General features: G+C 42.0%; 3 protein-coding genes across 8 annotated transcripts; 2 read left to right on the top strand and 1 right to left on the bottom strand.

Moving 5' to 3' along the window:
* The first annotated feature begins 394 nt into the window (after positions 1-394).
* Positions 395-9,738, top strand: wash1 (WAS protein family homolog 1). The gene is made up of 11 exons (XM_034587268.1): positions 395-531; positions 3,783-3,923; positions 4,628-4,739; positions 4,864-5,010; positions 6,900-7,036; positions 7,123-7,258; positions 7,351-7,546; positions 7,915-8,091; positions 8,248-8,406; positions 8,900-8,971; positions 9,056-9,738. Exons 1-11 carry the CDS (start codon positions 524-526, stop codon positions 9,196-9,198), a joined length of 1,428 nt encoding a protein of 475 aa, XP_034443159.1. The 5' UTR covers positions 395-523; the 3' UTR covers positions 9,199-9,738.
* ddx11 (DEAD/H (Asp-Glu-Ala-Asp/His) box helicase 11) lies at positions 9,308-17,797 on the bottom strand. 5 transcript variants are annotated; one of them, XM_034587263.1, is made up of 29 exons: positions 17,375-17,530; positions 17,114-17,256; positions 16,623-16,838; positions 16,440-16,526; positions 16,199-16,335; positions 16,036-16,093; positions 15,810-15,917; positions 15,083-15,170; positions 14,789-14,991; positions 14,538-14,612; positions 14,191-14,268; positions 14,039-14,085; positions 13,852-13,931; positions 13,702-13,743; positions 13,550-13,617; positions 13,421-13,459; positions 13,178-13,316; positions 12,601-12,726; positions 12,397-12,509; positions 12,244-12,316; positions 11,581-11,684; positions 11,347-11,496; positions 11,161-11,229; positions 10,943-11,043; positions 10,631-10,715; positions 10,426-10,501; positions 10,148-10,302; positions 10,027-10,060; positions 9,308-9,982 (listed from the first exon to the last, which is right to left on the bottom strand). In XM_034587263.1, the coding sequence occupies exons 1-28, from the start codon at positions 17,457-17,459 to the stop codon at positions 10,028-10,030; spliced, it is 2,778 nt and encodes a 925-aa protein (XP_034443154.1). In that variant the 5' UTR covers positions 17,460-17,530; the 3' UTR covers positions 9,308-9,982; position 10,027. The 5 variants fall into 5 exon arrangements, with proteins under 5 accessions (XP_034443154.1, XP_034443156.1, XP_034443157.1 ...); XM_034587265.1 differs by lacking the exon at positions 17,375-17,530 and adding an exon at positions 17,681-17,797 and having other exon boundaries at positions 9,308-10,060; XM_034587266.1 differs by having other exon boundaries at positions 9,308-10,060; positions 17,480-17,607.
* Positions 17,798-18,075: 278 nt separating this feature from the next.
* On the top strand, positions 18,076-24,234 carry fkbp4 (FKBP prolyl isomerase 4). 2 transcript variants are annotated; one of them, XM_034587269.1, is made up of 12 exons: positions 18,076-18,321; positions 18,352-18,516; positions 19,113-19,257; positions 19,350-19,492; positions 19,616-19,736; positions 21,322-21,478; positions 21,931-22,021; positions 22,143-22,226; positions 22,331-22,516; positions 22,636-22,779; positions 22,903-22,998; positions 23,107-24,187. In XM_034587269.1, exons 2-12 carry the CDS (start codon positions 18,433-18,435, stop codon positions 23,200-23,202), a joined length of 1,347 nt encoding a protein of 448 aa, XP_034443160.1. In that variant the 5' UTR covers positions 18,076-18,321; positions 18,352-18,432; the 3' UTR covers positions 23,203-24,187. The 2 variants fall into 2 exon arrangements, with proteins under 2 accessions (XP_034443160.1, XP_034443161.1); XM_034587270.1 differs by lacking the exon at positions 18,076-18,321 and having other exon boundaries at positions 18,358-18,516; positions 23,107-24,234.
* The last annotated feature ends 200 nt before the right edge of the window (positions 24,235-24,434 follow it).

The raw sequence follows: 24,434 nt of genomic DNA, 5'->3' as shown, positions 1-24,434 counted from the left end.
GTTTTGTATTATGGTTTGTTGTTTTGTATTATGGTTTTGTTGTTTTGTATTATGAATTGTTGTTTTGTAATATGATTTGTTGTCTTGTTTCATGGTTTGTTGTTTTGTATTATGGTTTGTTGTTTGTAATATGATTTGTTGTTTTGTATTATGATTTTTCGTTGTGTATTGTGATTTTCCGTTGTATTTAGGGCTTTGCTCCTGTGATTTGCACTTCATGGCCACCGTATCTTTCGACTTAAAAACCCATTCAACCTGCCTTGTTCAGAAATGAGGTCGTAGTTCATCATCTAGATTTTCTCTGTGGTTTATTAATCGTCGTTGTGGTGCGTTCAGGTCAGAAAGCAGAAATTTCCGGAACACTTTAAATGCAACATTGTACTTCCGGTAGAGTCACGTGACCCCGGGATGCGGAAGTGACAGGACCGTTGTTTTGCTAAATAAGTAGCTGGGTCTGCATCACCGATACTTCTTCTTCTTCTTCATATATTAAGTTTAAACGGTGGACAAGTAAACTGTCCCCATGGTCAGGTAAGAGTTATTTATGAATGAGAAGGTGTAACCGGACATTTCATCTGTAGGTGTCGGATCACAGCGATTCTAGCCTCATTACGAGCAGACTGAGCAAGTCTAACTTTATATAGGTTGTTTATCTGTCATGTCTTCGCCATTAGCAACAGACATGGACTCGTGTCAGTTCCACATAGCATCACAGTTCGTTTGTATTTCACAGTGAATTTGCATTTTCCTGCTTTGTCATGTGAGAGTCACATGAGGTGGAGGAGCGTGTGAAAGCAGCAGGTTTTCACTTGAATCCTGGTGGACTCCTGAATGGGCCCTTTGGACATTGGTCCAGGGGCCCCCCAGCTGCAAGACAACTACCAGGAGACACAACAGAGACTCAGAACTACTGCAGAAACACACTAAACAGCAGTATGTGCAGAAAACAAACATCTGCACCAAACGACACATTACATCATGAAGAGACAACAACACAGATACTGAATGACCACAGTAGCCCCTTTTCTTTTTATGTAGGAGGTGAGGGTTCTTTATAATAATAATAATTACAGCTCCACTTATTCATTTGTTTCAAAATGGTTCCAACAAATCTTTGTATCATTTGTAAACAAGAGAACAACTTAAAATAGACATTGTTACCCAAAAGATGCTGTGAAATCGTCACGATTTACAGAACAGATATTTGCCTAATTTCGTGATTTTTACATTTATCATCAGCAAACAGTTAAATTAAATATGAAAACTAACTGATGACAAGGTTATTAATTATTATTATTATTATTATTATTATTATTATTATTATTGTATTGTTGTCATAATTAATATATAGATTAGACCAAATGTAAAAAAGTAAAGAAACATTGTTTGTCTTGTGTTGCTGTGCTGTGTTGCTATGAATAGTGGCACACTAAATGAATCACACTGATTTGTTTCACTCCAACACTGTGTTAATTGATCAGGGCCATGAATCCTGTATCTATATTCAGAAAGACAGAGGTAGATGTTACTGTACTAGTTATATTTATTCACAAAATGTAACATATTTACAACATTCACATCATTCAAATATTTATAATATTGTACAAAGGGGGAACGGGGGAGGGGTTTGTTTTGAGGAGTAGGAAAAGGGTGAGGGTGGCGGGGCCAAGGAGGGAAGGAGTGGGTGAGGTAAGAATGGGTGAAGGGAAACGTCTAATCATCCCTCTCTTCTTTGAGCACTGATTCGCCTGATTTCAGCTCATCTCGGTCTCCACCTTTCTGCAGCTCAGTCCCATAGTTGGAGTCATCTCCTCCTGCTTCACCTCCAGCCCCGACTCTTCCTATGCTCCTTTTCTTTTGTAGTGTGCAAGCCCGGGCAGCCGATGTAGGGAGTTCTCCCTTTTTTGGCCTGTTTTTCCTTGTCGACCTCCACCTCTCTGCTCCAGCTTGTCTCAGGCTGAGGTGGCTCCTGGTGCAGACTCGCCTCCATACTCTTGGACTTGGCCTGACACTCAGTGAGCTTGGCCATGCAGTCAATGTAGGCCCTCAAGCAAGCACGCCATTTCGTGGTCTCTTTCTTTATGAGACCATCTTTGTCATTCAACTGATGTTGCAGCTGCTCCAACTGCTCCTTCAGAGCCTGGATCTCCTTCTCCACCTCCACCTCTCTGCTCCACCTCTCTGCTCCAGCTTGTCTCAGGCTGAGGTGGCTCCTGGTGCAGACTTGCCTCCATACTCCTAGCCTTGGCCTGACACTCAGTGAGCTCGGCCATGCAGTCAATGTAGGCCCTGAGGCGAGCACGCCGTTTCTTGGTCTCCTTCTTTATGAGACCATCTTTGTCTTTTAGCTGGTGTTCCAGCTGCTCCACCTGCTCCTTCAGAGACAAGTTTCCATTTTTAAGAGCCATAATCTCCCTGTTGGCTCGGAGGAGTTCGGCTCTGAGGCTCAACACAATGTCTGGTTGCTGCATGTTTACAACAGAGAGCAGATCTATTTGTTGATGAAGCTCTTGGAACAGTTGATGCTCTATTTTCTCTTATCTGCTGAGTAGTTTGTTGTCTTTATGTTGGTTTGTGGTCATCGAGGATTGTTCTCACAAGAAGTTTCCGTTCTCGTCTAGAAGTCAAATGACGTTTGTCTGCAGGTGACAGGATGAAATAGTGTGTAAGATTTAGGTGAAATTGATCTATTGACAAACATTCAATATAAAACAATTGACACAGAGAGAGAGACAGAGAGACCCAGAGAGAGAGACACCCAGAGTGCACCTCTAGACTTTTTTGTTTGTCTGGTCATGATACACCTGTGTATCGATTTTTGTGAAGATCGGTCAACGTGAACGCGTTGCAGGGGGCGCGGGGGCGCTGTTGAGCCATTTTGCCATGCCCATTTAAAATTACTCCAGAATACGTACATTTTCACCACTTTCAAATGTTCTGCAAACTTTGGTAACTATTTGAGCATGTAAAAGCCCTCAAAAAGCCAATTCATTTGCCTGAAAAAAAAAAAATAATAATGCTTACAATTTCAATAGGGCCTCCCACTGTCTCCTACTGTTCGGTGCTCGGGCCCTAATAAATCGTATTTATTCAGCACCTTTCATACATAAAATGCAACTCAAAGGGCTTTACAATAAAATCAAAGACATGAAATAAGATAGATTAATAAGAACACGTTAGCAATGAAACAAAGACTTTGGATAAAAGCATAAAACTAGCTAAAGGTATAAAAAGAAGTAAGAAAAGAAGCCAATGGTGTTAAAAAAAAGATGAAAACTAAGTCAAAGCAAGTTCACAGAAATAGGTCTTGGCTTGTTTCTTAAAACTTTCAACAGAAGCAGCTTGCCTGATGTGTACAACAAGTACAATCATTTTAAAATCAATCCTCCGTGAAACTGGAAGCCAGTGTAAAGACGCTTAAGACGGAGTAATGTGATCTCTTCCTATTTTCTCATTAAAACCCTGGTTGTCTTACTTGTCTGTACCCAAGGGCCTGTTGTGCCTTAATCTATCCATGTTTTTAATGACTGTCATGGTTTTGGATCTAACAACATTTATTATAACCTTGACTGAAATTAGAAAATCGGTTAACTTGCCACAGTTTTCCAGGTTTCTCTCAATATCGGCCTATCACAGTTTGATTTATTGATTTTTGATGAAATTCTATCGTCTTAACCCAGGGGCGAGAATATGCTTCCATACTCAAGATCAGATTTTGATTTGGTGACGCAGCCTTGTCTTAGATGTTGACAGGATTTCCCCTTGCTGCTGCTGTTTGTCAGGATGAACCAGAAGCACAGCCTGGAGGGCCAGGTGTACTCGGTGCCTCTCATCCAACCTGACCTGAGGAGAGAGGAGGCTGTCCATCAGATCGCAGATGCATTACTCTACCTGGACACCATCTCTACGGATATTTTCAGACGGTAAACCCAGAATCACACATGCATATCACACATGTATGTAGATTTACTCTGCACATGTCACAGTTTATAAGAGGTGCTTGTGTTTTTTGCCGTTTGAGATTGTACAATTATCTCTTTAGGCTCTGGGGACCTAGTTGGGGCATTTCCCAGGTTGCAGTTGGGGGGATGCAAGAAACAGTCACAGGGACATTTTCATTACCAATTCATTTTTAAATGAGCTTTATATACCAAATACTATTTTACTAACAGGTCACAGAGCTGATGGTTAAATAGTTATTACACAGTGGTCACCACACATTAGCCATCCCTCGTTGTGCTGGTAGCTTATAATACAGCATTTTTACTGGATAGAAAACAAGCGTTGTTATATGTAATGGGCTGCATGTAGAATTCATATTTGAAGACATATTGTGTGCCAGAGTATAACGGTTATGAAGATTTCTGTCAAGCACCTTGGAAAGTGAAGAAAAAGGAGGAAGTCTCTCCTGGTACTGTTAAATCAATGCAACCTTTTTGAAGTGCAATGTGTTAAAGGTTGTTAGTGATGACAGGGATTCAGCACTTAATGAAGGAAAAGTGTTGTAGGTTGTCTCAAGTCCCACGCTCCATATTCTGCAGTATGGTGTCAGACATATTTCCCTGTGTGCGTGGATATGTGCACGTCAATATTCATTTAGGTGTGTGTGTGTGTGTGTTTCTTCCAGGGTGTCAGAGAGTGTGGAGAAAAATCGGCGGCAGCTGCAGACCGTCACTGACCGGATCAGACTCGCTCAGGCCCGAGTTGACAAGATCAAAGGCAGTAAGAAAGCCACCAAGGTAACGCACCTTCACATCAGAAGGCAGCTACAGACAAACTCAGAGACAATATGGGTAACAGACAATAATTCGATCTGTGTGTGTCAGTTTTCAGCTTTTTTCTGTGCGTATGTTTTTTTTATAGGTTTTCTCCAGTGCCAAGTACCCGGCCCCAGATCGACTTCAGGACTACTCGTCTATCTTTACTGGGGCTGCAGACCCCTCCTCACAGAGCCGTCCCCGACAGAGGATACAGAACAAACTTCGACCGTTTGACGAGAAAGCCTTGCAGGTGAGATGAATATATTAAACGTGCTGACTAAACAAGGGTTTTTATTTTTGTGATGCAATGCTTTCAGTTATGCAACAGTTTGACATGGTTTCACAAAATGTTCTCATGGACAATGCTATAACAAACATATGACAGAAGAAGGACATTGTTATACAGTTGGTGCTGCAGGTTTATAACGGGGTTAAATAGAAGGATGATTCATTTCCATTTATGTGGAATTTTATGTTCTCCCGCTGTGGTCATACAAGGACAGGAAGGCTTGTAGCTCTAGTTTTGACTATTTATATTTATGTAGACTGGAGAGGCACCCATGACCCCACTAGTATCAATATTGGAGTTAAGAGCTGATTTAATATCGAAACCTGAATCTGTGATTCTGAGATGACGCAGGAAGAATATAATCATCTCCTGCCAGGGTGTCCCGGGCTCAACCTTAGGGGCAGGGTAAGGGAGGGAAAAAGAGCTAGAAGTGCAGTTTCCCCTCCTCCGTGTTGGAAGGGAGCCCGACGAGGTGATGGGAGCAGCTGATGTTTCCTGGATGCCTCATTGTCAAGGTAATACGTATCCCGTCTGACCTGGCATCACCTCGGGATCCTTCGGGGAGAGTGGGATGATGAGGCAGAAAAGGACATCTGAGCTACTTTGCTCAGCCTAAGATGACCCAGACCTGGATGAGTGGTGGAAAACAGAAGGATGGCTCTTTGTTTTTTTAATATTCTTTAACAGATTTTTACTTTTAATACTAACAGATTGAATTCATGAGCATTAAGACCCGAGCATGTTCATTATCATCAGGCCAGGCTTGTGTGATCTGATAATGTGTTATTATATATATATATATATATAAATAAAATACACTGCTCTATGAATTAGAACAAAAACCTGCCCTTTTCAAAATTGAACAAAAATCTAACTTTATTATTGTTATTTGAGCTGGTCTGGATACAACACATCTCTATTATCAATTAACATATTAGTGGTAAAACATATTAAGTATTGTTCTTCTCATCATTCTGTGGTAGATATGCAGCTGTTTTATCATGATTAGCAGAATGTGTGTTTATAAAACCATTTATCGATCAGCCAGCTCTGATAAGCCTTTAACCATGTCTCAGAGTCAAATAACCAACTGACATCCACTTAATCAAGTGTTGCATTGACCTTTTGTATTGTCTTTTGTATTTATTATTGTAGTAAAGACATGAGAGATCACACATTTTCTACTCAGATTTTGCTACAAATTTGATGCTCGATCAAGAAGTAAAGAGGACGTGGAAACAACATAGACGTGTGAGAAACATCCCAGAATATACATGTCCTTTCCCTTCTCAGTCACAGTCAGAGCTTAAGCTGTAGGTTTGGCTACACATCAGTCAGATTCCCAGATGACACACATGACAGATATGAATATATATCCCTAGACAGTGAAAATATATAGTAATTGTGGGTTTTACTAATCGTATATTGTTTGTGTGTGTGTGTGCATGCATGCATTCAGCACCAGCTCCAGCTCCTGAATTATTTATAACACCACAGAACACCACAGTTCTTCCTTCACCATATTAGGAAACTTTACAAAAGCCAACATCTTTTCTGCTGTGTGCACTTAGATCTTTGTAAAGTGTGTTGGGTTTTTTTCCTCTCTGTGTGTACTAGTCGGAAGTGGAGAGTGAAATGAAAACATTGCTAAAATGTTGTATCTGCTGTGGAAATGCATTATTCAATATTCCCCCAGAAGCCATGTCCCTGACTGTATCATTCAGTATTACAGTGTTCGTGGGCACATGCGTCTGTGTGCAGGAGCACTTTGGTGACATTTGCGATATGAGTTATTCAAGCTGTAGCTGACATTTTACAGATCTCCCACTCACTCTCTGCTTTCCTTTCAGGAGAAGTTAATATATTTCCCTGTGTGCGTTGGCAATAAGAAGAAGTCCGAGGACGAGACCGAGGAGGGACTGGGAAGTCTGCCTCGCAACATCTCGTCTGTCAGCTCCCTGCTGCTTTTTAATACCACAGAGAACCTGTGAGTCCAAAAAAAACAAAACAACTGTAAACACAGGTTAGATTGAAATCGTTTACTCATATATTTGGATTTGTGTGTTTTTAAAGATACAAGAAGTATGTGTTCCTCGATCCTCTGGCGGGAGCAGTGACTAAAACACACACAACACTAGAGACGGAGAAAGAAGAGAAACCTTTCGATGCTCCGCTATCCATCACTAAGAGGGAACAACTAGAAAGACAGGTACCTCCAACAGCCTTTTCCAACCAGAACACATTTTTTATTTGACCTTTTTATATCAGCAATTAATCCTGATTACCTTTCCTCTCTAACAGACTGCAGAGAGTTATTTTTATGTGCCAGATCTGGGCGAGGTGCCTGAGATAGATGTGCCATCGTACTTACCCGACTTGCCAGGCATAGCAGACGACCTGTCCTACAGCGCAGACCTAGGCCCCGGCTTCGCCCCGTCAGGACCCACACACAGCATCCCTGAGCTGCCCTCCTTCACTGAAGAGAGCAACGCACCAGGTACACATGCACACCTTTAGAAGGTTTAGACTTACACTTTATAACTTGCCCTTGTCTCTTATTGTGAAGCTCTTTATGATGTTTGATCTAAAAAGATAAGTATAGTTAAACATTTTTACTGCAGTTGCTTTCAGACATTTTCCTGAAAATGTCCAGAGGGAGAACGAAATTGTCCTCCAGATGATTTCTTGAACTTTTCCTGTCAGCCCTTTTATTAAAATGTCTCAACTCCTTACCGTATATTCCGGGAAATGTCCTATTGTGAATGTCATGAGTTCATGTCTTAAAATGGCTCATTGTACAAATGACATTGTATTTGGGGTTAACAGTGTTCGCAGGCTAATGTGAATTTGTCATCTTTGTTTCAGGATCTCAGCTCCAGCCTCATGCTGTACCTCCGCCACCACCTCCCCCTCCCCCTCCTCCTCCTCTCCCTGAGCCTGCCCTCCCTTCTGTTAGCCCTGCAGGAGCTCCCCCTCCTCCACCTCCTCCTCCCCCACCTCCTGTGGACAGCCCCATAGACGTCTCCAGAGTGCCGAGCTCAGGTATGTCACGTGCAGCCAATTCAGAAATTTGCACAGTCTACACGCTTGGGGGAATATGATTGAACTTGACACGCTAAGAATCCCTATACAGACTCTTACATTTGAGTGAGCCAACTGACACTAATGCTTCCCTGACCGTCCCCTCTGACTCTGCAGGTCCCAAGCCTGGTGCTCCCAGCGAGGCGGTTCAGCCGTCAGACGGCCGCGCCAGTCTGCTGGAGTCCATCCGCAACGCCGGGGGCATCGGCAAGGCCAAGTTACGCAACGTCAAAGCGCGCAAGATGGAAAAGAAGAAACAGAAGGAGCAAGAGCAAGGTGTCAGATTGTTCGTGTGGCTGTGGTTCTCTGCTCATGTTTTATTAACTGCGACACGATGCAGCTTCAACAATGATGTGAAAGTCATGCAATCAATGCAGGGCCATTCTCTGGTTAGCATTCACCCATGAGGTCATAGGGATACACTGCATGTGAGGATGTGAGCATTTTTAAAGACAAATCTCACACAGGCCACGGCTTGATGAATTTTATTTGATTAACACCAACCTCTTTAAAAAGGCTGACGTGGTTAGTGTCTGACCTTTTATTCAACAGTCACCCTTTGCCTCATTTGTGGTTGGCCAGCCAGGTAATCTCCCAACAGTTCCTCTTGCTGTACAAGAGAACTGCTTATACTGACTAGATTGGAAAAAAACGTCTTGTTGTAATTGCTCCACTTTAAAGCGCAGCACTGGGGAATGAGAGACACTGCTTCAGTTACTAATATTGATTGCATGATTACTCACTAACTGCCCGTCTCTTTGTCTCACAGCGGCGGTAGCAGCATCGAGTGGTGGAGACTTTATGTCCGATCTCTTCAATAAACTTGCCATGAGAAGGAAAGGTGAGGATCCCTCTTATGTCAAATCAGAATAGTAATTCTAGTGATTGCTTTACAGACAGTGAAAATGTCCTGTCCTTCCTGCAGGTATATCTGGTAAAGGTCCTGCAGGTGGAGAATCGAGTGACGCCCCCCCCGGCACCGGTGGCGCATTTGCTCGGATGTCAGACGTCATCCCGCCACTTCCTGCCCCGCATTCGGCGACAGACGATGACGACTGGGAAGCGTAATGCGATGGACAATGGACACTTAAAAGCACTGATGTAAAATGGGCAGTAATTTTCCTCATAATGCCAGTGATGAGTGCGTTGAAGTAGCTGAATAAAACATTACTGAAACTCAGATGATAAAACACTTTATTGATATCATAGTCACTGTAAAACATATTTTCATGAAATTAAACAGAAACATTTCACTAACATCTTTCCATTAAATAAGTCATTTCTTTGCATTATATAACATTGACTGCTTTAAATATTAATACTTCTTCCAGGGTAGATCATTAACATGGATGCCTACGCCACTGCTGTGCCTGGAATCCGCTTCAGTGATTAATTTCAACAGAACTGAAATTAAAAACTGTTGAGGAGGCGTTTTTCATTTCCAACATGTTCCAGACTGATAAACCAGAAGTCAAACTGATAAATGTCCCTTTGAGCCTATGTCTGCAGTGTGCATTCTAATACTTGGGATTCATTATCCTTTAAATCTTTCATATATTATTGTTACCCGTGCAAAACAGAACAATCTAAAAGGTAAAGTAATGAAAATAGAGAAACTGGCCTCGCTGGTTGATTGTTGAACTCCAGCTGTCGGCACACAGAGGTCTGATGGGCACTTTTATGTAAATATTAAAGAGCTGCAGCAATCTTGTAACAAGGAACTTAGTACCAAGACACTTAATTATATTTCTTTTTTTCTTTTTATCAGAACACTTTAATTTTCTTATGTTGCACTGAATGTTTCTGGAAGTTCCTCCTCTTCCAGCTCTAGTCCCAGTCTTGATGTTGCACCGTTAAGAAAACAGGAAGATGCCAGCTGAGCCCTTCAGCAGCAAAATTACACCTGCTTCTGCTTTTTTTCCTGGAAGAACTAAAACACATAATATTTAGTGTATATAAGAACATCACAACCAGGTGCTGTAGTGTCTCTGTACAGTGGTTTGAGTCTGATTCTTACCTTTCGCAAGGCAGCAAAAGCAGGGCCAAAACTTGTGCATGTGCTTGTGCGATCTTTGATCCACGTGGGCAGTTTAGAGAGTGTAGCAGCTCTGGAGTAACGTCTGTCACACAGCACAATGGAGGAGTAGTCCCCACGATGACGGATAGCTCTTCCTTTGGGCAGAGGGAGTCGTATACGAATGAATAACAATTAACTTACAAAGTATGGAATAAACATGTATTCTTTCATTAAATGTCAATGATACTGATCTGTTGTTGTGGAATTTGCGTCACTACCTATAGACTGATTAACAGCCTTCATGCAGAGGTTTTCTATCAGTGCTTGGCCAGGGCTCCTCCCGCCACTGTGAGGCTAAAATAGAAAAAGCATAAAACAAAACTGTGATGACACTGACAGCAAACTTCATCCCGGTACTCTTGTGATCTTGTTCTTGTTTGTAGACACAGTGAAGTCTGACAGCAGAGAACGGTAGAGTCTCACCATGTGTTTGTCAAGATAACTCATCTTTTCCTGCAGCTCTGGGGACTTGATGTTGGGATACGGCATTCCCACCATCACCACACACCTGTTGTCACACAAATACACATTTAATATACTTTCTACTATAGCCCAATAGCTGATACAGATTAAAAATGATAAATATGATAAAGAAATGTAGTTGAGGTTTAATATTTTTTAAGATACAGATATGACACTGATACTATTATGTCTGTGACAGGCTCATTTCAGCAAACTGATATATCAGCCAGACTCTATTTGGCTCATGAACATGGGCTCATGAATTCCACCCACCTGCCCAGATCATCAGAGAAATTGATGCCCTCACTCATCTTTCCTCCAACCACAGAGAACAGTAACGCTCCTGTGAGTCCGCCGCCGCCCAGAGCGCACCTCTGACAAAATGAGAAGAGACAACCAATGTCTGTCAGAGGTAAAGACAATCTCTCCCAGTGACCTTATTGTCAATTTGAAGTAATGAGGTCTGACATTTTAAGTAGTGCCAGTTTTACCTGGATACAGCGGGAGAAGTCGCTCAGCACCTGCTCCACCTGATTGGCCTTCTTTGGCTCCTGGAAGATCTGAGGAGACGTTTGTCAGTTTTGAAACAGATGACAAGGGAACTCTACCCTTGAGTTGACGCATGATAAATAAGGCAATTTGGGGTAAAAAGGGTAAATGATAAGTGATCAGCTCACCTTCTTCTTGTTGGCGAGACGAGTCAGAGCACCGCTGGCCTCCCAGTGAGAAACCATCCGCCTCGAGTACTCGTAAGAAGGGAAGAAACACACGACTCCTCCCGGTACCACGTTACAAATGTTGGAGAGAATGCGCCCTGTCTCATCCATCTGCCAACATGCAGGCACAGATTTGCAGTAAAGCAATCAATTAAATTATAGCAAGAACTTAGAAGAATAGTATATGTCGGTTACCATCTTTGGAGAGTCTCTGTTTTGGAAAGTAAAATCCAGCTCCTGACCAGACGGACCGCTGCACAACACGAGGGGAAGAATGTTCTCTGGAGGAATTACATGACCTACAGACACAATAAACAAATTACCTTTTTGACTTCAAAATAACAATACAAACTATTGTAATTTGACATGTTAAAATAAAAACATTCAGCCTTAAAAAAGCATTCTATAGACAATTGTACCAGCACTTTTTTAGGTTCTTTTTTTGGTTGGTTGGTTTGTAAGGAAGATTACGCAAAAACTACTGGACGGATTACCACAAGACTTTGTGGAAGGATGCGTCATGGGTCAAGGAAGAACCCATTAAATTGGAATGGATCCAGATCAGGGGGCAGATCCAGGATTTTCCCCCCACGCCAGATACAGCATTCTTTTACATTTTCAAGTGAATACTTCATGGATGTTGATTAAAAACATTATAATACATCTATGAGTTATGTTGGAGGTATGTGCTTTACTGAGTACTATTCTAATTATTAGAGTTTTGTAACGAATGCTATCCATTTTGAAAATATGTTAATCCAACATTCCCACAAAAGGAAATATTGATAAGCGCCAGATAAGAGAGAGTGCATCATAAAAACACAACAAAAGAAACTGCAAATAAAATAGGACACTCACCACAGGAAAACTCACTGATGCGATCCTCCCCAACTCCAGCAGAAAATAGTAACTCCTGTTTGAAGTCTGAAACCTGCATATAACAACTTTCAGAATTATAAAATGTAAAAAGCAAAAGCTTGGTCATATTGTAGTCGATTTAAAGTGACCCACAGGCTGCATGGTGCCTCCCGCAATGATGACTGCCCTGCACTCCTTCAGCACCTGGGCAAAGTGGACCGCTGGATTCAACAGCAGGAACTTGACACTGTTTTCTGACAAAGTACCTGAGATAAAAGTTGAAACATTTTTTACTTCAGCAGTATAATTTTCTTAATGCCCTTGAATTGATTTGTGTGTAAAAACAGATAATGGTACCTTGTCTGTGCACCAGCACCCGGCCATCAGTGTTGCTGTTGGTGAGAGCCTTAAAGAAACCCTCCACCTGCATCATGGGAGATGCAGACAGCACTTTATCAGCCTCTACTGTCTCCTGCTGGTCTGCTGAAAAAACGTCACACAAAATAAAAATCACGACAGGCAGAAAAATGCCAGATGGTTCACAGTCAGTTTTGCTAAATGCCAGAGTGAGACCTGGCTGGATGTGAGGCACTGAAATGGAAAATAGGAAAATACACAATAATAACTCAAGCGCAAAGCGACCTTATTTCATCTGATGTCAAAAAATGCTTTCTTTTTCACAACAAGCTAGATATCCAGTCTGACAACAACATGTTCTGTAGAGTTCACTTGTGTCTATTGTGTGCAACTGTAATTAGCTGTTATGGAACGTGTCATCTATCGTATAATGTAGTTTATAATATAAATAAATAGATTTTACTCCGTCACTGAAATTAAGCTTTTCCCTTTATTTTTATATGATCCCATTTTTGTACCATAGCAACACGTTTGCAATGAGGACGTTCACAGGTGGCACTAACTCGAGACCTCTGACCTGGTGCAGTGCTCTGGTTGGTCTGCAGTGTTTGAAGGTAGCGGTTTAAGCCCTCTGTGCGTCGGTTCTCTTTGTTGGAGGAGCCCTGTGTTTGCAGGCTAACACCTGAACCTGCGTACTTCTCCACAAAACCAACCAGCTGCAGAGGGGGGGACGAATGTTGTGTAAATTTCATTTGACAGTAGCTCACTCTCAGAACTGCACACTATCTATAAGAGGTATTAATAAATATGAAGTACTTACTTTTCTGCTGATCATGCTCTTATCAAAGTATTTCTGTAGCTACAGGGAGAATGACAGAATAAGAGATTGTAGTAATGAGTATGGCAATGACTTTGACTTTCAATAGCATCATTACTGTCTGTGAACTACCTTAAACAAGTTGATGTTGTCAATCTGAGCCTTGAAGAGAAAGTTGTTGATGGTAAACATCTCTGTTCCTAAAGGACAAAGAAACATTATGAAAATGAATGATTGTCTGTGTATGAAGGTGAGTTTATGTCTGTGTACAATTACTAACTGACCTGTTTGTGTCGCCTGGCTTTGTGGATTCTGCCCCACCTTACCTGCACAGATAATATTTACACATAGATCAGAAATGAAATTCACTGTCCATTAGTGTCTCCTCCTCCTCCTGGTAAGAGTCATTATTTTTAGCCTATAAACAGACTCACCTCCCAACACCTGGACAAGCCCTTCAATCCCAAACATAATCTGTTTGATGTACAACAGGTTCTTTGCCTTCAGCCGGCTCCTGATGTGGCAGACACACAAACATAAACATAGCAGGAAGGTGAGATAATACTTACTATTTGTGAATCAGTATATTGTGTAATTCTGTGTGTGTGTGTGTACACTCACTTATAGCGGTCGGCGTACTGGGTGATCTGGGAGTGAGCGCGGCTGAGCTGCAGAGGGTTCAGATTTGAATAAATCACAGGGATCATGAACATTTTCAACGTGAACTTTTATTGATGGTGTGTGTGTGTGTGTGTGTGTGTGTGTGTGTGTACCTGCGCTCCAGTCAGCTCTGCACTGTGTATACAGGAGAGTGTGTCACTAAGATTGTGAGCTTCGTCAATGATCAACACCTGTAAAAGAAAAAAAAAATTCAAATACAGTTCTGCTGTCAGTAAAATGTCAAATGGATTATGACTTTGGTTGTAATTGAAACCGATGGAAGTTTGGCAAAAAGATGAGGCACCCAAACTGTGATGTGTTTACATCTTACATTCAAAAATATAATTGCTTATTATAACACCACTGAGGTATTATAAACACAACGTGACAATAGCAGCAATAGCTGAACAAATCTATTACACAATCAGAAATGATAAAAACATTTAACATGTAATTCTACCTGTCCCTTCAGCTGGATCCCTGCTGCCCTTCTTGTAGCTTCATGAAGAACCATCTGATAGGGCAACACCACCAACTACACAGACATAGAAACATAGATCATACTGCAAGTCAAAGAGAGAAGACACTCAAATCTGCTTGGAAATTAACAATTTGAAAATCTATAATAAAATAAAAGTGCTTTTTATCAGTTCAGCCTTTAAATATTTAGAAAAGCTCAGGATAAACATAGAACAAAGAACTCCGGGTTACCTGGGCAGGTGGAATAGCGAGGCGCGCGGAGTAGTAAGGACATGAATGAGTTTCCCTGCCAAGTTTCAGCAGCTGCTCGATGTCGTGGACAGTTCCTAGAACTTCATCCCTCATCTGCTGCAGTGCCAAAGCTTTGTTATAGGGACACACACTCTTTGCGGGGCCTCGCTTACGTTTCACACCCTCTTCATTATGCTGCTTCTCTGCAAAATGGCAAACAAGCGTTACAAATCTCTTAATCCAAACAAGAACTTACCTGGAGATGTTCTGTATTATGAAGCTGGGGGCTCTCACCGTGTTTATTTTTCTGCATCTCCATGCAGCGGTCATTAATACGCTGGATACTGCCAAGGCGACGCACCTCCTCATTGATGCATAGATTCTGGAAAGTACACAGGTTTATGTTCACTGAGTAGTAATACTTTGTGTGCAGTGCTAAGTATGTTCCTTTGTGTGAGATGGACAGAAATGAAGATGCAACACACTGCTTATGGCACCTTTTATTACACATAATATAATTTAAAGGCTTCCGCCATATAATCACTTTTGTGTGATTGTTCTTAGATTAGAAAATACAAGTAAGGAACAGTAAAGACAGATATCATAAAAGATATGTGACATGAGAAAAAGGCTGCTTGTCTTTCTACACGGAAACCCCTAACCCCTTATGAATCCAGGAACCTGTAGTGAAGTGGACATATTTAATTATATAAAATGCATTCATTTACAGTCTACAGTACAACTGCCTTAAATTTAGTGCTTCTTAGAGGGTCTTTGTAGAATTTGAAGCATTTTCCAACAAAATTTAACATGTTGCACAAATCTACAGTACCCAACCATTTTGTGTATCCTGTTTCAACAAAGGAGGGAATGGTGTAGAAACGGTGGAATTCATTAATGAGATGGACATTTCCACAAGAGCCTCACACAAACATTTCTCCATTGTGTGTGTGTGTGTGTGTGTGTGTGTGTGTGTGTGTGTGTGTGTGTGTGTGTGTGTGTGTGTGTGTGTCGTGCATACCTGTCGTGAGCCCAGTGTGACCAGACGGATGTCCGTGCTGAAGGGGCTCTTTTGAACCTCATGGACAAATTGGGCCAGCTGGGAGTGAGTGCGACTGCAATAGTAAATCTGTGAACACATCCAAAACTATAACTATTAATACTGTGTTTTATATCAGAGGGATCTTGTCCTTCTGGTATAAAACACCTTACAGCAACATTGTAAACTTTCTCAGTCTCACACACACCTTGCTGACGTGTTCTTCGATCAGTTCATCGTCGTCATCTTCTTCAGGCCCAAGGAATCTGGACATGTGAGCAAACACACCCTGCGGTCATTGTCTTTTCATTTTAATTTTTCACTGTGACATAACATTTGATACAGCTGGGACACATAATGGCCGTCTTTACCGGCTTTTGCTCTTTGACTCATCATCACTCTCATATTCTGCAATGATCAGCTCCTCATCCTCTTGATCTCCTTGTGTCTCTGTGTGTTCCTCTTTACTGAGATGAAGCAACTTGAACGCCTCCTCATCCTCAGCGCTCTAGAGATACATACGCAGAAATTTACTTCGTTGCAAAGATTTGATTTACAGTGATTTTTATTTTGCCTGGGTTCTTTAAAATGCCACTATGCAATATCACTTACCTTTCTTTTCATCGCATACTTGAGCTGAACGTTGTTTCTGATCATTTCTAATCGTTCTTCTCTCTTCTTTCTTTTTAATTCTTCCTCCTGACACAAACACATCGGATAATATTCAAAAGCTATGAGGAAAAAGGCAGAGATCCACAGCAAAGTAACATCTGACGTACAAAAACAGTCAACTACCTTCAACTTTGACACCAGATCACGTTCTGCCTTCTTCTGAACAAAATCGGTGATCCAGTCAGGCTCTGCCGAGGAGCTGGCCGTGGAGGATTGAACCGCGGATGTGGAAAGAGCTTCTTCTCCTTCCTGCAGCAGAGCAGCCGTCTGCAATCTCCTCCTCTCCTCGTGGTCTGTGAGCCAGCTCAGAGCTCCACAGATCAGACTCAGAGACTTACCCTTTAACGTGTAAAGGATACACACCAATGTTAAGGTATTAATGTAATCTAACAACCACCGCACTGATGTAAGATAAGATAAGATTTGCTGTGTTACAGCGGCAAAAAGGACAGTCAAAAAATGACATCAGTAAAAGCGATTAATAAGTAAACATGCGATATATATACACACAAGTAAATATAAAAATATACATAGAATAGCTATAATATATGAAGTGTAAACAGAATATATACAGTGTGAGCAGAATAATACACATGCACACATACTGTACCCACCGTTCCTGTGGGGCTCTCAAAGATGCCAACCTTCCCCTGGTCCAGGACGCTGTACAAGGTTTGCATGAACTGCTCCTGGATGTTATAGGGCTGGTAGGGGAATGGAAACTGGGCCCTGCTGTTCTCCATTGCTGTGATCCTCCCTGGAACACGAAGACACAGATGTCACGTTAAATGTTTATTGTAAGATTATGAAATGCGGCCCCTTGGCTGAGAAAACAACCCGAGCAGCTCACAGTGTGTTTAGACTGGTTTAACTACAGATAGTGATGTTGTGTCTAGAACTGGTTCGGTTTGCCTCCCCTTTTACACCAGTCGCTCCAGTTACCACATAGTAAACCTCCATTGAACAGCGGTGCTTGTCACCTTGACTCCATGTTGGCTGCGTGTTGTCCAGCAGCTCACATTTCTACCTGTAACTGTCTTGTAAAGACAACTCTGACGCTGGAAACTCTCTGAAACACGCCAATTAGCAACGTTTCCATCAGCCCGAGTCCCCGCGTCAGCTGAAGCCTTTTCAACTAATGTTAATTATACTATTCAAACGCACAGCTGCCATGCACTTACCCGCAAATATGCTACAGCAGAGTATTTACTTCGTGTTGTTTTTATTCTTCAACTCGCGGCTCTTCAACATCCGCGCCAACAGCCAGCACTGGGTTGTGGGTCTGACCAATGGGAAGCGAGATGCAATAAGGAGTGCTTGTTTTTAGTGCAACGCCGTGCTTGCGTGGACGGAGCTGTGCACAAATATGCAATATTTCCCCCACATAAAGCAGAATTATGAGAAGATTACAGACTGGCTTCACGACACTATTTATAAACTATCAATCAGCACAGGGTAGCTGTGAAATAATGCAGGAACTGTGCGCTTTGTTTGTACATGCACCGCCTTTGCGGGAGATGCTGATGTTCATATGCAATGACGCCTACGAGGGTTCATACCCCCAGGATCCTCGTAGACTGTCTGGAAAGTTCTCCGTCCTTCTTCGAGCGTTTGTCAAACATCAGACGTGCGAGACAACGTGGACTCGCCTCCTCCGACAGCTCCTCTCCTGCCCGTATACAAGCGGTGACTGGTGCGCAACGAGAGCCCTGCTCAGCACAGTATCCGGACTCTCTCTTGCCCCTTGTGTTCGTATTGTAGCCGCGTTGAGAAAGTCGCTCATTTAAGGCTAGCAGGGAGCCGATCAGCTTCAGGAGGTTGTTGCCCCGCTGCCGCTGCTGCTGCTGCACACGGTGTGGTGCTTAGCTTTAGCCTCCGCTGCTTTGAATCGTGCTGCAGCTCAGACCAGGGTCGGAGAAGCTGCCTCTTGACAATGACTGCTGAGGAGCAAAGTGAACACACCATCCCCATGGAGGGAGAGGACATCACGCCGAAGAAAGACGGCGGCGTGTTAAAGGTAAAGGACATTGTTGCGCTGCTCCATGTTCAGCCAGCTAGCTAAGAGCTAAGCTGGCTGCTTGTTCTCGACCCAAAGGGCTAGGCTAACGTTAGCTGTTGTTAGCTAGGCTAGCACTGTCACTTCAGTGTTGGCAACAACGCAGCGCTGTTTATCTCGTTCCCGGACGCCGGTCTCATAGTTTACGAATCACCATGTTAGCAACAACGTGGAGAATAAGCCGTTTCTATTTGTTGTCAGCGCTGGACCCAATGCACAAGCTAGTATTGTTCATGCTTGATACACACACACACACACACACACACACACACACACACACACACACACACACACACACATTGATCTTTCTGTCAGTGTGAGGCCAGTCGGACATAATGCATTCCACACCCTGACTCATATAATAATGAGTAATGATAATAACATAATCCTATATTTCCCAAAGACACACCCACACCCACACACGCAGGCACACACACTCAAAGGTGTTTGAATGAGATGGCCCCTGCTCACTTATGATACCAAATTGCAGCTGCTGGCTCATCTGGGGCAGAAATGACTTTATTTTAATGAAATGTTCTTTCTGTCTTTTTTTGCAGCTGGTGAAAAGAGAAGGCACAGGCACAGAGTTGCCCATGACAGGGGACAAAGTGTCAGTGCATTATGTCGGCACCCTTCTGGACGGTACTCCTTTTGACTCGAGCAGAGACCGAGGAGAGAAGTTTTCCTTCGAGTTAGGCAAAGGTTAGTTTCATAATGTGCAGAGACATTGGACAATCTCCGGCCATGTTTTTTGCAGCCAGCAAGTGTTGGTAATTGGTCTTCCCTGTGTTTAGGTCAAGTAATTAAGGCGTGGGACATCGGTATAGCCACTATGAAAATGGGGGAGCTGAGCCAGCTCATCTGTAAGCCAGAGTACGCTTACGGCTCTGCAGGCAGCCCACCCAAGATACCCCCCAATGCCACTCTTGTTTTTGAGGTAAGTCTCAGTGATTCCAGGTTAACACACTTAAACAGTATTTCTGTGCTTGTGGTTTAAATACAGCGTGCTTTCCATTGATCCTTAATCGGTATGCAAAGACATTAATTTACATGACTTCAGGTGGAACTGTTTGAATTCCGAGGCGAGGACATAACTGCGGATGAAGATGGAGGAATCGTCCGTCGCATTATCACTAAAGGCCAGGGATATTCCAAACCTAATGAAGGAGCTGCTGTTGAAGGTAACGTCTCGTCAAACATTTAAGAAATTCACATGCTAATAAGGGGATGCAATTATTCTTTCAAGGTCCCTTGAAGCATAAAACTATTGCAAGACAAAAATCGATAGTATAAAATCTAATATTGATAAATGTATTTGACTTTTTTTGGAAGAGTCTGTTTTATTTGTAACTGATAGCAGTTTAAGGCTTTGCTGCTTTTCTTGCAAACACACCTGTGTCACAAATCTGTGTAGTAATATAACAATAGTAATAGTGACTAAGCCATAAACATGGCTTAATTAAGTTGCAACCAACATGTCAGACCACAACTAATTTAATCCATACAACACCAAAATTATTCTGAATAAAGATTTTGATACACAGCACATTAATTATTGTAGCTGCAAGCAGCGATGGTCGGGCCTTCGCAGTCCTGCAGTCCGCAGTTAGTGGAACTTAATGGCGACATGGCGACAGGCATGCTATCGAAAGAAAACTTGATTACTAACCGATTACTAATGAAACATTAATGTTATGAAGTCTACACTTTTAACAACCACATACAACATTTGAAGTTTGTACACTGAAACGTCCTATTTCACAGAAAAACGTCCACATTATGCCACATACATCTTACATGTCTTTTGATTGCACTGACCAAATTTGAAGTTGATAAGATTAATTAATTAATAAATGTTTGGCGATTCACACGTGTGAATCGCCAAAAGTACCACGGAATCCAAAATGTCTGTCTTCCTTTTGGATTTGGAATATGGGTCCACCAGACTTCTGTGTACATCTGGGCCTAATACATATACCCAACGTATATCCAGAAATTTGTCCAAAGTTTCAGCAAAAGTTACGCATGTTTAGTTCACCAAATATGCAAGGAAAAAATAATGATTCCTTGAGTTTCAATAGGGTCCTCGCAGCGTTTGATGCCCGGGCCCTAAATCTACTTGCAGAAGTACATGTGCACATTTTTAACTTTAACTTATATTTGATTCTCAAGTAATACATCAACACTCTCTTTTGACTTACATTCTGTACACTTTAAAGTTGTATGTACATTTTTATCCTTGATGGATGGAAGAGGCTGGATTGCGCTTCAGTTCATGTCAATCGTGAAAAGGTTTCAATTTGGGTGAACAAAGACAACTTGACTATGATGGTTTGGGACCTAAAACATTGTAGCATGCACCTTGTAGCATTGTGCCACCTATACTAGTCAATTTTATTTATAGCGCCAAGTCATCACAGCATGAACATGAAGACTAAGGATGTCTTGATATTTGGGACTGGAAGTTTTGCTTCTCTCTCCCTTCTCTTCTTTTTTCCCACCACAATTAAAAGTGATAGCCACAGAAATCCATTGTAACAGACACATTAACATTTTACTTCTGATGAGGAGGGGAGATACACCACCTATGTCAGATGGTAGGATTAGCCCACCATGATTAATTTACAGGCATCCTAAAGAAAACAGTTTTAAAAAAATGCTTCACCTATTTTCAGTTGCTTCTTCTCAACAGTTGACAATCAACTACATGTTAACAAGTTTGTGATGTCGCTCAAGCTAATTCCCGTGTTTCCCCCTCCCTTACAGTAACTTTGGAGGGCAGCTGTGAGGGGCGCGTGTTTGACGAGAGAGAACTGAAATTTGAGATCGGTGATGGAGAGGGTCTTGGTTTTCCAGCTGGAGTGGAGAAAGCCCTCATGGCTATGGAGCAAGGAGAGGAGGCACTCTTCCACATTAAGCCTAAGTACGATCACATGTACCAAGGAGGAAGCTTACAGTTTTATTGTAATGATGTCTTGCAAAAGTTAATTATTCTTTTTTTTTTATTATTGTTAGACTGTAGTATTTTTCTACATCCCAGCCTGATCTGTTCTTCACATATTATTTCCATGAACCATACCTGCAATCCCCAAAACATACTGATGCGCCACTGCCTTGAACCCATTGGAACTAAAATGTGTTAAATTCAGTGAGGGAATAACACAATCTGATTGTTAAGGGTAATGGATGACATTAATAAAATTTGGCCCACACAATTGGCTACAAGAATTCTAAAACTGTAATGTGATAAACTAAAATAACCTCTGCTATGTTAGTAAAGGGCACACTGTATATTACTGTACGGCTGTAGCAGGTTATACAGCATTTATACACCCTTACTTGAAGTAATTCATTTTAAGTGTCTTTTGTTTTTAGGTATGGCTTCGGGAATGCAGGAAATACAAAGCATAACATTCCTGATGGAGCAACTCTGCAATACAAGATTAAGCTGACAGCTTTTGAGAAGGTAAATGCATCTTGGTGCTGTGTTGGAAACACAATTTGACTTTATTAGGCCAATCACGTTTCCGCTGTGGGCAGCAAGGTTATCCTCCTTTTGAGAAATGACTTATATTTTTTGTCTTCAGGCCAAAGAATCTTGGGAGATGAACACGGTAGAGAAGCTGGAGCAGAGCAGCATTGTCAAAGAGAAGGGAACACAGTATTTCAAGGTACAGTACACAGGGGAATTTGTGTTTTAAAAAGCACGTAGCAATACAAAAATGCAGAGTTACATTTTGTTTGTTTTCTAAAACTATCATTTATTTTTCCTTAGGATGGAAAATACAAGCGGGCATCAGTTCAGTATAAAAGGATCGTGTCATGGCTGGAACATGAATCTGGTTTGTCAGAGGAGGACGAGAAGCAAGCGAAAGCGTTACAGCTGGCTGCACATTTGAACTTGGCCATGTGCTTCCTTAAACTACAGGAGCCAAACCAAGCCTTAGAAAGTTGTGACAAGGTATCAAATATTTGTTTGATAGGCTGATGAAAAGCTTACAGTGTCTTCTGTTTCAGTGCTGATCATTTACATGGTTTGATAATGAAAACATTTTAATTATGCTCTGTTTATGATTATAGTCTCTGGAAATAGATTCTTCTAATGAGAAGGCTTTGTTCCGAAGAGGAGAGGCACTGTTTGGTATGAAGGAGTTTGACATGGCAAGAGATAACTTCCAGCGAGTTGTTCAGCTGTATCCTGCCAACAAGGCTGGAAAGAGCCAGGTATACAGCCATGTGTCTTAAAAGTTCATTCTAACAACTTTCAGCCAAAAGATTAATGGTGATAAACCTCATAACCATAAAGGATGTTTTTTGTCTAACCTCTTCTTCATTATATCCTGCCAGTTGGTTCTTTGTCAGAAACGTATCAAGGAGCAGCACGAGAAGGACAAACGCATCTACGCCAACATGTTCCAGAAATTTGCAGAGAGGGATTCAAAGGTGATGGCTTGTCTTTTTCCACAACGGCCACAAGAGGGCAGCCTTATAGTTTATCCATGAGGCTGACTGGTCTGTTTTTATTTTTTTCTTCTCTCTCCTCCTGAACAGAAAGAAGCCGTGAAGAGCGAGAGCAAGGAGAACGGCGGCGATGAGATGGAGGTGGAGAACGGAGACGAGGAAGTTGCGAGTGAAGAAAAGGCATAGATGAAGAGGTCACTGAGTTAATGGTTTATCTGTACGTCAGACTTTTGTAAGCTGTTTATGTTTAAGGGGTGTGTGTGTGGGTGGGTGGGTGTGTGTGAGTGTGAGTAAAATGTCTGTATGAGAACGAGCATGTCACACGAGCACTGACTTTGGGCACTTCGCTGGCTTTCTTCGTGTTCTGGCTTTTTGCTGTGGCAGCTAGCTGAGTGAGGTTGGTGGGTGGGGGAGTGGGGGCTTCTCCTGCTGATGGGACTGGGACGTGGATGTAGTGATTAAATCGAGTGCCACAACCTTACCCCATCCCAAACTCTTTCCGTCCACAGCGTTTTGGGTAGGAAAAAAAGTGCATCCCAACTTTTATGTGCTGAAATTCAAACCCTCACCCGTCAAGGGCTAGACCATTCACCCTGCACCACCTTTCGTCCTTTACCCTTCCTCTCATTTTTTCCTATCCATCCAATCCTCCTCATGGGCCTACTGATCAATTCCTGTAGTTGCAATGGCTATGTGCATAGATATGATGTGTCTGAATGTTGGTGCCTGTGTCCCAAAGTAGAAATGTAGCAGCGCTGTGGATAAGTGGAGTAAAGAGAGCTTTTCCTGGAACAGTTGTCCAGAGTTTGACCTCCCCGTACATCCCCAGGGTACAGGACTGTTCACAATTGCTTTGACTTACTTTTTTTTCCTCCTCCTCTCAGTATTGTGCTTGTGATTTCTGTATTGTTCCCAAAATGATGAATACAACCAATTACTTAACTGGAATATGTGCATTTTAAAGCAGCTACAGTAGAAAGGACCTTTAAAAATTAGCTTCTCCTGGACGAGCTCGAGTATTAAACAGTTGAGTCTTAGTCTTAATTTACGGTTTAAAAAAAAAAAAAGTACATGTAAGAATGGCTCATCAGATTCAGCCCTGTTGTCTCATTTAAAAGCAGGTGGCTGTGGGTTGTGTGTTGAGTTTATCTGTATTCGTTGAAAGGGTCTTGTTTGTTCTGCCCTGACAGAAGGATAAAATAAACAATAGAAACAACTCGAGAGTGTGACGTTATTGACTCGGTTCCTCACTATTTACAGTCACCAAACTCTGCTTGTTATTCTACTGTCTTTCTTTTTCTTACAAACCAAAAGCTGTGAAGAAAAACAGTTTTTCACTGATAGTGATGTGATCAAACTTAAAGAACCTGTCAAATGTGAGTTGATGCAAAGAATTCCAATGGAATCCACAAACAGTT

This window comes from Hippoglossus hippoglossus, chromosome 6, assembly GCF_009819705.1.
Source record: "Hippoglossus hippoglossus isolate fHipHip1 chromosome 6, fHipHip1.pri, whole genome shotgun sequence".
Taxonomy (NCBI): domain Eukaryota; kingdom Metazoa; phylum Chordata; class Actinopteri; order Pleuronectiformes; family Pleuronectidae; genus Hippoglossus; species Hippoglossus hippoglossus.
Note: the sequence above shows the minus strand (reverse complement) of the source record. Positions and strands in the feature narration are given on the sequence as shown.